General features: G+C 39.3%; 1 protein-coding gene across 7 annotated transcripts in view; it reads left to right on the forward strand.

The window, feature by feature from the left end:
* LOC133484078 (tensin-2-like) overlaps positions 1-12,485 on the forward strand; it is a 53,245-nt gene that overhangs the window by 22,142 nt on the left and 18,618 nt on the right. For 6 of the 7 annotated variants that reach the window (XM_061786160.1, XM_061786162.1, XM_061786161.1 and 3 more), the window contains 13 exons: positions 5,624-5,656; positions 5,730-5,779; positions 5,865-6,042; positions 6,558-6,608; positions 6,678-6,800; positions 6,878-6,942; positions 7,945-8,028; positions 8,451-8,563; positions 8,675-8,735; positions 8,975-9,050; positions 9,247-9,376; positions 9,914-9,979; positions 10,064-10,174. In XM_061786160.1, coding sequence (XP_061642144.1) covers positions 5,624-5,656; positions 5,730-5,779; positions 5,865-6,042; positions 6,558-6,608; positions 6,678-6,800; positions 6,878-6,942; positions 7,945-8,028; positions 8,451-8,563; positions 8,675-8,735; positions 8,975-9,050; positions 9,247-9,376; positions 9,914-9,979; positions 10,064-10,174 — 1,141 coding nt within the window. Of the gene's footprint in view, positions 1-5,623; positions 5,657-5,729; positions 5,780-5,864; positions 6,043-6,557; positions 6,609-6,660; positions 6,801-6,877; positions 6,943-7,944; positions 8,029-8,450; positions 8,564-8,674; positions 8,736-8,974; positions 9,051-9,246; positions 9,377-9,913; positions 9,980-10,063; positions 10,175-12,485 lie in introns of those variants that run through there. The other variant, XM_061786165.1, reaches the window with a different exon arrangement.

Consider the following 12,485-nt stretch of genomic DNA (forward strand, 5'->3'; position numbering starts at 1 on the left):
TTTCATACATGTTCAGTTAAAAATGGTGTTTGTGTAAACAGCCTTGAATGAACCTCAACATGAAAAGAGAGAAATAAAAAGCACCCAAAGAACTCCCACAAATTTGGAAGCACGTAACTATCAAAAACATCTTGAAATTTGAGGTAAAATGAAATGGAGCTTTTATCAACCCCCTCTGTTCTAAGAGTTGTCTTTCTACTTTTGTACACACAGTGTATAAAATGTAGGCAGGTATCCCATGAGAAACAAATGTTTGCACGTTGATGAATGAAGCAAACAGACGCACAGTTAGCCGGTGGGTACCCAGTCAGTCCCTGAGGCTGTGATGGTGCGCTGTCATCGGCGCCGCTGTAAAGCACACTGATGAACAAGACAAGCCGAACCAGATGGCTCAGCGCCCCGGTGGCTCCTGCACACTCCACACGCGTTCACGAAGAGCCTGCAGCTGGCAGCTCTACCAAAAACACATGCATGTGTATAGCTCATCCACTGTTGACCAGGACTGACATCCTGTTACAAATTGTTTCCTGTTGACACTTCTGTCTCTCTCTGTTGCCTTAATACTGCATGTCAAGACCCTCTGTGTGTCTGTGCATGTGTTTTTGATGGATGGTCATACACGTGTATGTTGTGTCAATCTCCTACTGTTCCTTCCTGAAGCCAAGCACCCTTTATCCTTTTAACGATAGTTATTAAACCTATTAAAGAGAGGAGTTCAGGCCCAAAGGCAAGATTTACATGTCCTCTCATTTCCGACTGTGGTGTTTACGCCATGTTTGTCTCTTTTTGTGTGGGCTTGAAAGAAAGACTTGTGCAGGAGCTGTGGTGAAGTGTCAAAATATAGCAGTTTTTTGCGGTGCAATTAAATTACATGGTACCTTTCCTGCCAACCTGTTTACCTTTAACTTATTTGTCAATCTGGTGGAGATTGATAAATTCGGACATAGCAAAGCTATAAAATGATTTATAATGAGGGTCCGAGACAAGACTGTTTTTAACTGAAACCAGATAAAAACAGCATTTTCTGGGGGGGGTGGGATGCTGCTAGGGTTGCCACATTACTTACCAAACTCAAAATTTACATCCGGTTTTCGCAGGTTTAAGGAAGCCAAAGCTGTGATCTTTTTAAGGCCATAGCAACTGATTAAAAATGTTTTGCAAGAAAATACAGTATAGCAATATTGTTGTGTTTGTGGCATTTTAAGTCCTTTGAGTCATTTTTAGAGAGAAATAAGGCCTTCATTTTGGAAAATCTAATTTGATAGCAACTGGCCCGACTTGTTCCTCCGCCCCTTTACAAGGGTGCCTTGACATACGAGTGTCCCAACTAACGAATCTTTCAAGATACGAGCTGTCTTTCAGACGTTTTTTTTTTTTTTTTTTTTGTGTGGCACTAGTGAGCATAAAATACAAGTGCTGTATGGTGGCAATGACCTCAACTCGGCTCACTTCACAGCAAACAGCAGTTTGGTAGAGGGAATCTTCAAAAAAATGAGGCTTCAAGCTGTTAAACGCCACTCCCAGATCAAGTTTACTGTCCAACTCAATACAAAACAAAGGCAATTAACCGTGTATTTAAGATAACCACATAACTGCCTTATGTCTGCCAGCTCAATGCTAACACATCATTGGAAACGCCAAAAACCAGCAAACGAATAGCACCTACAGTATGTGGTGGTGTATATATATATATATATATATATATGTGTATATATATATATATATATATATATATATATGTGTGTATATATATATAAATATATATATATATGTGTATATGTGTATATATATATGTGTATATATATATATATATATGTGTATATATATATATATATATATATATATATGTGTATATATATATATATGTGTATATATATATATGTGTATATATATATATATATATATATATATATATATGTATATGTGTATATATATATATGTATATGTGTATATATATATGTATATGTATATATATATATATATATATATGGATATATATATGTATATATGTATATATATATATGGATATATATGTATATATGTATGTATGAACACAAACGGTGCAGCAACATATGTAGACAGACAATATAACAGACAATATAACAACACACAAAAGCACAGATTCGATCTTCTGTAAAAAAACACTAATATTACTGCAGATTATTGTGTCACAGTAGTTGAGTGAAACTTTTGAAACATTTGTCTGCATATTATATTGCAGCCCGGTGGCCAAGTCATGCACACCAGAGGATGCTGCAATTAAGTAATCATGATGCACAAACTGTTATTACTATACATTTTTACAATGTACAATATTACAGAGTGATATTTCCCATAGTATAATCCAGATTACAATTTTTTTTATGTTTTTGGGGTTTTTTTTAATGCGGAGGCTGGCATGAATGAATGACATTTCCATTAATTTCAGTGGGGAATGACGATTTTGGATTAAAATTGATTTGAGCTATGGGGCGCGATCATGCAACAAATTAAAATTCGTATCTCAAGGCACCACTGTATTAGAATACATTCAGGAAACAAAAACAGAAGAAAATGATGTATTTGTTCTTGACCTTTCCTTATATACGATACTAAATATCATGCAGTGAACTGTATCTCAAGAACCATTCCTAAAACTGTCAAAAAACAAAAACAAAAGGAAAGTTAAGTAATGTCAAAATTGTAAGTCAGTTTACTATATTAATCTTGTAAAATTTTCAAAAGTGAGTGATGGCCCAAGACTTTTGCACACTACTGTAGTGTAGACCAGAACAGATGCTAACAATATCCTTTGTTGGACAAAAACTTGCATTTTTACCTGTGTAGAGGGAGCTTTCATTTGTATAGGCATGCGACTTGTTAACTTGTTGTTTGACACCTGTCATCAACTGGCCGGCCGTAAGTCTGAGATGCCAATCACTGCGGTTCAAGGGTTCAAAGGCGAAAAGTTGACAAGGTGTTGCCTGTCAAGCTTTACAGTGGAATTGAATAGCCTGAATGTTTCTTTCTTTTTTTTTTCTTTTCTTTTTTTTTGCCTGTAGCTCATTGCTGGAGCTGCTGGGGAGCATGGTTTATGTTTCCTGGTTGAGATGATGTGATTTCCATTTTTTAAAATTATTTTTGTCCAATGAGATAATTTTCAAAAACACATCTTGTCCAGAGTGTCAGAGTAGGATAGAGTCACAGCAATTTATGCGACGGGCCTTATGGTGCATATTATGGTGCCCTCTAAATCCCCATTCACTATTAATGTTACACCATGTACAATTCCGAAATAATAGTCCAACAAATGCAAAATCCAGTTTCATTATTTGCAAACTATCTTTTGAACCGGTAAGCGAGTGCACGATGGCTTGTTTTGGCTGATTCGTTTTAGCTGCTGGGTCTCCCTCCAGAAAGGTTTAGCTTTTTAGTTTAATATGGCTTACTTTAACCAGATCCCTTGCCGTACCTTTGCCAAAAGTAGAAGCCTGCGTCTTCTGCGTTGCGCCTCTTGGTTTCATAAGTCCTCGCTGCCTTTGACCTAGCTCTGCCGCCTTTCTAGCTAGCCTGACAAGCAGGCCTAGGCGCTGTCGTCATCTTTGACGCTGTGTTGGATAAACTTTCTCCCATTCATTCTGCAAACGGGTCGCCCCCCTCCAGCGATGTCTCCTTTCCGGCTTCTGTTGTGGCGCTTCCATGTTATCCATGCAACTCCTCGGGGCAAAGCTAATGGTAGCCTCCTTCAGTGGCGAGGTCCTTTTTATTTTTTGAAACAATCTTTATGCAGGTATCTAAAACAGCGTACAGTCAAAATGGCATGGGGCGTACACAAAATGGCATGGGGCGTACACAAAGGCTAAACATTGAAATATTCTGTATTTTTTAAGTAAATGCGGTGTAGCAGCCTTGCATATCTTGTCAGAATAATGTAATTAGTATGTTATTCTTTGATTCGTTGTGATTTGAATCAGAAAATTCTTATTCTGCACTTGTTTTCCCCCCCGGCAGACTTAAATGCGCCACCAATTCACCACCCATTCATTCGTAGCCCTTGTGGTTATGGTTACTTTTCAATCATGTGTTCATTATTTGTTTGTCCGCCATGCTGGCGTTTGAGATCGAGAGGATTCTCTATCTATTCAAACACTCATTAAGCCAGTGAACAAAACAATGTGTCAACTGTGGTGGTGCTTGACGTTATGTGAAAACCTATCCATACAGGGCAAAGATGAGTATACCTGTACACTTTCCTGTCACTATCTATCTATTTTCTATCACTACTCTTAAATTATTGTTATGAATTTAACCAGTACAACATTTTGGGACTTTACAGTAATCTTGTTTGAATCTGTTTCTGGTCATCACAGCATGTATATCAAAATATTCAAACCCATGGCATGGATTCTAAATCATCTAATGTGCCAAACTGTCCACTCTACAGCAAGGGTATGTATGTGTGTTAGTGTCGAAGGAAGCAAGGTCCATGTAAACAGATAATTCAGGGCTTAAATACAAGAATACAGCAAAGAGAAAGGGGGATAAAGTTATTTCTTGTGATTGTTTATGATCTGCATTATATTTGGAAATATTTTTCAAGAAAAAAAATGTAGCAACCAAAACTGCTCACACCTGAACCCTTTACTTTTTTTTATATTTATATTTACTTTATTTTGTTTATTTTCCATTTTTCTGGCAGTTTGGATACCTTTTTCCAAACCACTAATACAATTAAATTGATAGAATTAAAATAATTTAATTGATTAATTTAAAAACTTTTAAGTCATATTATTCCTTCCAAATCACAGAGAACTGCAAGAATAATTAAAATACCAAAACTAAGAATTTATTTAATCTAACAGTCAGTTAGGAATGATAACATATCTTGATCAGTTAATTAAGCAATCATGATTTGGGCAAGACCGGGGGTCCTCTATTAAAAATTAAATGTCCATTTAAGGGAAAAATGCTTCAGCCTGAGGCCGAGATCATAATGTACAGCATGCATTACAATTCAATCCCAAATATGTCTCTCCTTCTTTTTCTTCTTAAAATAATGTTTTGGAGGGACCTGGATCAGCATATGTGTCTGATGTGAGGCTCCTCTTGGGCAGGAAACAATCTAAGCAGGCCTGGGCATATCACTCTGGAGCTGTATGCAAATGTATGAACTTGGAAAAAGAACCAGCATTTGGAAGGGCCTTCAGAAAGACCTGAATCCATACCCAAATATGTACACGGCTGTTTATTTGCAATAGAGGTGCTTGTCATAGCATTTATGTCTGTGTATATAGTGTACATGTATTGTATTCCATGCGTGCATGTGTGTATTTATCTCGACTGTGATGAGGAACATCCCAATGTGTGCTGACAGTCTCTTGTTCAAAGCATCTGCTGCACGCATGACAGGAGAATTAGGATGAAACTTTCTATCCACTCTCGTTCCATCATCTGTCCATCTGACCGTCCCCTTATCTGTGCCACACGATCCAGGATCATATAATGCAACTCATGACTTGGCATGTGTTCCTTCATTACCTCAAACAAGGAATTGGTGCTGTGTGGGCAATGTGTTGCAAAGTGTTTTTATTTGCAATATGTTAATGTATTTTCACCATTGGTAACCTTGTGCTTATTCTTCCAGGTGTCTACCACCTGTGCCTCAACACCAGACCAGGTATGTTTGGACACACATGTGCATTTAGCTGTTGCATTGCATTCACCAAGTCCCGTATCGGTATGGTTTCCAGCACAATTCAATTAAATCTGCTTCACTGAAGAAAAGAGGCTCCATGCCGAGGTACCATACACCCGAACGATACACAGAAAGCATTTTTATTTAATTTTTTTTCAGCATTTCAATTTTAAATTATTTCAATATCTAGAAGTGAGGAGCAAGTAATGGAGCAGGTGATGGAGCACCACTTTGACATTGACCTCACCTATATCACGGAGAGGATCATCTCAGTCTTCTTCATGCCAGAGCTTGAGGAACAGCGATACCACAGGGAGTTACAAGAAATGGCAACTATGCTTAAATCCAAGCACCAAGACAAATTCCTGGTTGGTGACAAAAAAAAAAAAAAAAAAAAAAAAAAAACACACAGTTAACTGATGCATTTACCAAACTCATGGACAGAACTCACTCTCCTGGTAACTCATAGGCCACCTGCATAATAAAATCTGAAAACTATGCAAAACCATTGACAAAGAACATTGTGCAGTTCTGATCAAAACACACAGAACTTTGTTAAACAGAATAATGTAAAGGGTGTTCCATAACATTTGACATTGTTTGAAATATGAGTAACTACTGTACATGTTCAACCTAGGCAAATGAAGTTAAACAGGCTTCATGTTGAAAAATAAAATCATTCCAATACATAGTCAAAACAAAACAGTGAAGTACAGTATATTTTAGCCAGTATAAGTGCAAAAATTATCACAGTTACTGTGGTACTATTGTAGCACCGTTTATCTCCTTATTTAACTGTGTAATTACAGTATATACTTTGCTGCTGTGTGTGGATGACAACAATTAGATTAGTGATTTTCTCTTGTTTTGTTTTTTCCCCTAGCTTTTAAATTTATCAGAGAAGAGACATGACATCACAAAACTCATCCCAAAGGTACTATTTGAAAGTAAACATTGGAAAAAGCAGCGTACTACTTAATGCCTAGCTCCTCTTGTGCTGCAGGTGCAGGACTTCGGCTGGCCTGATCTCCACGCTCCACCTTTGGACAGGATCTGTACTGTATGTAAGGCCATGGAAATGTGGCTCAGTGCTGATCCTAATAATGTAGCAGTTCTCCACTGTAAGGTCAGTGCAACCTGAACACTGCACACAGTGAATTACATAAGACAATCTCATAGTCATATTTTCATTTGCTTTGACAGGGAAACAAAGGGAAAACGGGGGTCATTGTGGCAGCCTACATGCACTACAGCAAAATATCAGCAGGGTAATTCATTTGCTTTATTATTACTTAACTGAATGCTTTCCCCAAGTAAATTACTCACAATTATGGTTATATTGTTACAGACAACAGAAATAAAATTTAAAGGTGACATATTATGGACACTATATATTTGTATTGTTTGTATACAAATAGTTGGGTCTCCCGAGTGCCTGGCCACCCATCAAGTGAAAACCACTGAATCAATCTTGTTATCGGAAAATGTGTCTGTGCCCGAGCCGTTCTGCACTGTTACAGTGACAGTGGGGATAATCTACCAAATAGGGTGGTAACCTTAGACAGTGGTGGCTTTGTGCAAGCATTCCTTTGCAATCTGGGCACAGAGGGTTGAACCACGATACAGCAAAGCCAAAAGGTAAGCAGAGCTGCATTGTGTTTTGTTGGATTCAAAGATTAGTGGTAGCTAACAGCATTCGCATTTGATAAGCGGCACTTACTTGAATGCCTGGTGAAGTTGGGGCTGGGGCATATTTGTCTTAGGTGTCTGTTGCCACATACATAGATCCACACTGTAATCAACTGTAATTTGACAGCTTCACAGGGAAAACAGAATCCATAGTGTTTTTGTGGGGGGGGGGGGCTGTTTGCAATCGCTTGTTGACATTAAGTGCAGCCACCTCTAGCTCCGCCCCTAGTTGTCATGTTAATGGGTTTGCCTTTGACGAAGCAATCATGGGGGCAAGAAGAGGGCTGGCTCGGGTTGTCCTCTCAAACAAGCTACTATACTACAATACTTGTTCCATTTGACAAATGTATGTTACAGACATCTTATTTAAATACTTAGGAACTATTTTAAATAGTGAAAAAAAAAATGCATAATGTGGCGACATTTGTTTTCAATTCATTGTTATCCTTGACAGCCCTTTATAATTCAATATTTATGGAATTTCATCAATATCTTTTTTGATGAAAAATCACCATATATGTTGTTACATTCACAACTCTGCTTTCCACATTTATGAATTAATTGTGGTCCTGTTTCCACAGAGCGGACCAGGCACTCACCACACTGACCATGAGGAAGTTCTGCGAGGATAAAGTTTCTTCTTCCCTTCAGCCCTCTCAGAACAGGTCTCTCACGCAAACGCGTGCGCGCGCACGCACACACACAGGCACACGGGCATGAGTGTGGTGTTCGATGATGATTTTGTTGGAGTTTGCACTCTCAATGCAAGCTTTATCAATAATCATGCCTTTACAAGGCCATCTACAAAATGGTCTTCTACGACCACAACGTGTCCCACTAGGTATCTCATTGATTTTCTCATGCACGTCAATTCACAAGAAATTAATGGAAGCACGATTGGAGTGCAGTTGCTCTACCTAGTGGGTGAGTTCGTGAATTAGAGTTTCAAATAAGTCGTGCACATTCAAATCTCCTCAAGGCTCGTGTTGGATCAATTGTGCAGGTGAACCAGTCAGAAAATGAACATACATACAGCTGCACTGAATATGTCTTTATTCTTCTTTTGATCTTCGCCTGCCCTTTTCAGGTACATCTACTACTTTGGCGGTTTGCTGTCCGGTGCCATTAAAATGAATAGCAGTCCTCTGTTCCTCCATCAAATACTTATTCCGTCACTGCCAAATTTTCAGACAGGAGGAGGTCAGTTTTATGTAAAGTTTTGGAAATTTGTACAATAATAGCTTGTTGTTCAGCTTTGTGAATAGTTAACGCAAAAACAAAGCAAGTGTCTGTGAATGTTCTTCTTTGCAGGTTACTTTCCATTTCTGAAGATCTACCAATCACTAGAGCTGATCTACACCTCCTGTGTATAGTGAGTAGTCACTAATCTAGTTGTTCCACTATGTTCTCCATTTACCGTAACCCCTCTTTAAGACAGAAGTTCCCTTTACTAGCCATTGTCTGTGTTTACAACACAGACGTGGCAGCTGCCCCACTGCTTATATTGAAGTTCACATTGTTTATCTTTGATTTATTCGACAGAGATGTGTTTTGACCGGTTTTATGTATGATTGCATTCAAGCTCTTATTGATGTTTGTGTGTGTTTCTAGCGACCCTCAGACCTCTAGGTCAAGGAAGCTGTGTGTGATGATGGAACCAGCGTTGTTGTTAAAGGGTGACATTATGGTGAGAAACTGCCCGTCACAAGCACAATGTCTCAGAATCAAATTGATTATGATGTAGATCCATGAATACTTTCTTTTCCAATTTTCATTTCATGTAGTAATGGTCAGGTGGTCCAATACGTTTGTCTATGTAGTAAAAATAGCTTTGAACAATTCCATGTATGAACGTTTTCATGAGGTTCTTTCCTTCATCTCAGGTCAAGTGCTATCATCGACGGAGTCAGGCAGCAGAGAGAGAGGTGGTGTTCAGGATCCAATTCCACACGTGCACCATTCATGGTGCCCAGCTGTGGTTTGGCAAGAAGGACCTTGATGTAGCCTGCACAGGTAAAAGAATGGAAGCCCCATAGTGCAGTTCGCCACTGAGGCTAAATTGGATGAATGTCCACCATTTGGAAAAGGGAATAAAGAGTGAAAACTACTTAATATCATATGACCATGAGACCGACTATCACTGCAGTGTCTTAAATATTTTATTCTTCATTTACTTTACTAAAATCTATTGCAAATGTAATGTAAATATAAAAGTCTTTGTACTTTTTGGAAATTGTCATAACTTAAGTCTTAATTTGCTCAGGCTTATGTTTTTAGTGAGCGGCCATCACGTTATATTAGGATGTGCTTGAAGTGGTACTGCGTGATGCCTGTTTACAATGTATAAATTATACAACTTTTCAATTAAAGTGAAACTATTAAGACATGAACAATACCTTTGATGTTATGTTGTTTCCTCATGACAGTGGTTTATATTTATGACTGTGCTATTTATACCTCACATTTTAGATAATTATGTGAGTGCTTTTATCATTTCTGTAGTCACAGTGATATTTTCGACACTGTGTTTACAAGTGTATCCTTTTATAGATGACAGGTTCCCTCATGATGCTGCAGTGGAGTTTATCTTGGCTAGCAGGCCAGAAAAAATAAATGGTGAATATATCAGTTTTCTGAAGTCTTGAGTATCTTTTATGCATTTTGTCTTTTACTTATTACAATTTCATATCTCCTTTCAAGAAAACCAGAAGACAGATGCCTCCATCAACGTGAACTACAACACCTCAGATCCAGTGGTCAGATGGGATTCTTATGAGAACCTGAACCTTCCCCATCAAGACAGCCCAGAAAGTAAGACAGTTGAATCTCACAGTGATTCATTTGCATCTCAGTGGGACACATTGGATTTATTGTTGTTCCACAGCATCACCAAGCTAACAGTTTGTAGGACCAGTACACTGTGGCGGCTGGTCAAAAGAGGACGCTAGGGCGCTGCCCCACCACGCACAGTAGTCACCACAATACTTTCCTTGAAGACTATATATATATACATATATATATGTGTGTGTGTGTGTATACATATATACATATGTATATATATATATATATATATACATACATACATATACATGTATATACATATGTATATATATATATATATATATATATATATATATATATATATATATGTATGTAGCCCTCACTGGCAGTACTCACAAAACCGTTGAACCCTCAGTTCACTGGGGAAAAGAAACCCAAAATTGATTGCCGTAGCAACGCGCCCTCAAAACGTTTCAGTAGGCACAGCGACTGGAGCGGCAGCCCGGTGGCGTTGAGCAGGCAGGACCCGTGGCGTTCAGCAGGCAGGACCCATGGCGTTGAAAGAGTAAATCCGTTCGCGTTTATAACAGTCAAAAATCCGTTCGCGTTGAAACAGTAAATCCGTTCGCGTCGAAAAACCAGGTCCAGACCCCCCAAAAAAACTCCTCTTCCCCCCGCCGCCTTTCCCGCTCTTCCTCCCCACGACCCACCTCCTTCCCCCAATCCCATTGGACGCACCACCCCTTCAATCAATCATTAAAACAAAAAAAACCCTGAAATGTTCACAGACTCCTCGGAACGCAGGACACCCCAGTATCCATCCACACAAAGAACCAAACAAACTTTTAACTAGTTTTCACAACAACAATTCAAACAAATACAGTTCAACACATTTTAGTCAGTACACTACACTCTCCCCCCACAAAAAAAAAATGGTCATGCCCTTAACATGTATAACAACATAACCTTTTATGAACAGGATAAACACTCCCCTCTCAAACCAATCCACTTATAAAAAGTGCTCTTGTACCTCCAAGGTATCATCAACCTTAGCTAGAGAGACAGTATGAGTACAAGTCATAGGTTAGTTGGGTAGGAACCCTTTTCAGTCTTTGAGGCCGTCTTGCCTCGTCTGAACTCTCTGTAACACTGTCTTGTCTCGCAGTCGTTACATCGAATGTCTGTGCTTCAGTGTCCCTTCCAGTATCAACAGTACTTTCAAAAGGCTCATCTTGCACACTGGGGGGGGATGGCGGGGGTGGGGGGAGGGGGGGGGGGGGGGGGGGGGGGGGGGGTGGTTTTGTTGGGTGTTGGCTGTTGGGGATGGATTTGGGGTTTTGTAGGGGGTGGGCAACTACAGCGGGTGATATCAAATTGGGAATGATTGCTGTTTATAGTATCAATGTAGGGGGTTATTTATATCGCAATAAAGAATCATAGGGGAATGGGTAAATGTTTAGTGGTTAGAGATAATGTTGGATGACACCAGTTTCAAAAAAGACTAGTTTCTGCACATATTTGGTGGGGTGGGGAGGATTGTGTTGGTTGGTGAGGGGGTTGTTGGGGGGTGGGTGTGGGGGGGTGGAGGGGTGTTGGGGTGGGGGGGTTTGGGTGAGGATTGGTGTTTGTGTGGTGAGATGTGGTGATGAATGTGGTGACTTTTATACAGATAGAGATAATAAGTTTTGCAATTCTGAAACTGTCACATGAGATTGGATCAAGAGATTGTGCTCCCTGCCAAATAACCCCGAGATGTTAACGACGGGCTAGTCTGTAGTGAAACTTGTGGCCACACCAGCTGACCCACATCCAACTCTTGGTAAATTTGAGGGACACCAAGAATCCAAATCCATGCTGACATGTACTGAATGAACATTGCAATAACAAAACCAGAGCATCCGGTTGTTACATGACACACATAAGGATTGAAAATCAAACCACCCACGCCATTTATCCTCTTCTAGAACAGATGCAGACTCAATCTTTTCAACATGAACAAGCGCTGGTACACCAGAAAGCTTACAGAAATCACCCACTTTTGCTATTGTATTCTAAAGCTGGCTCTACAAATGCGTTGAAGTGTATCTTCGTATCATTTCCACATTCAATATCACATTCCTGTCCAATGGCATAATGCGATTACGGTGCAATACAAAGATATAGCCTAATCCTATCTCAGCTTCAACTAGAACACAGTCAAACCAGGAGTATGACGTCTCCACAACCGTAAGTTGTAGCTTAGACCAATGATCAGGTCGCTTTGTGATTTCCTGCAGTCCAAGTATCTGATTTAACACCCTGACACCATAGACTAATGGCCAGAAACGAACTCTCTGATCGT

Source organism: Phyllopteryx taeniolatus, chromosome 9, assembly GCF_024500385.1.
Source record: "Phyllopteryx taeniolatus isolate TA_2022b chromosome 9, UOR_Ptae_1.2, whole genome shotgun sequence".
NCBI classification, from domain to species: Eukaryota; Metazoa; Chordata; class Actinopteri; order Syngnathiformes; family Syngnathidae; genus Phyllopteryx; species Phyllopteryx taeniolatus.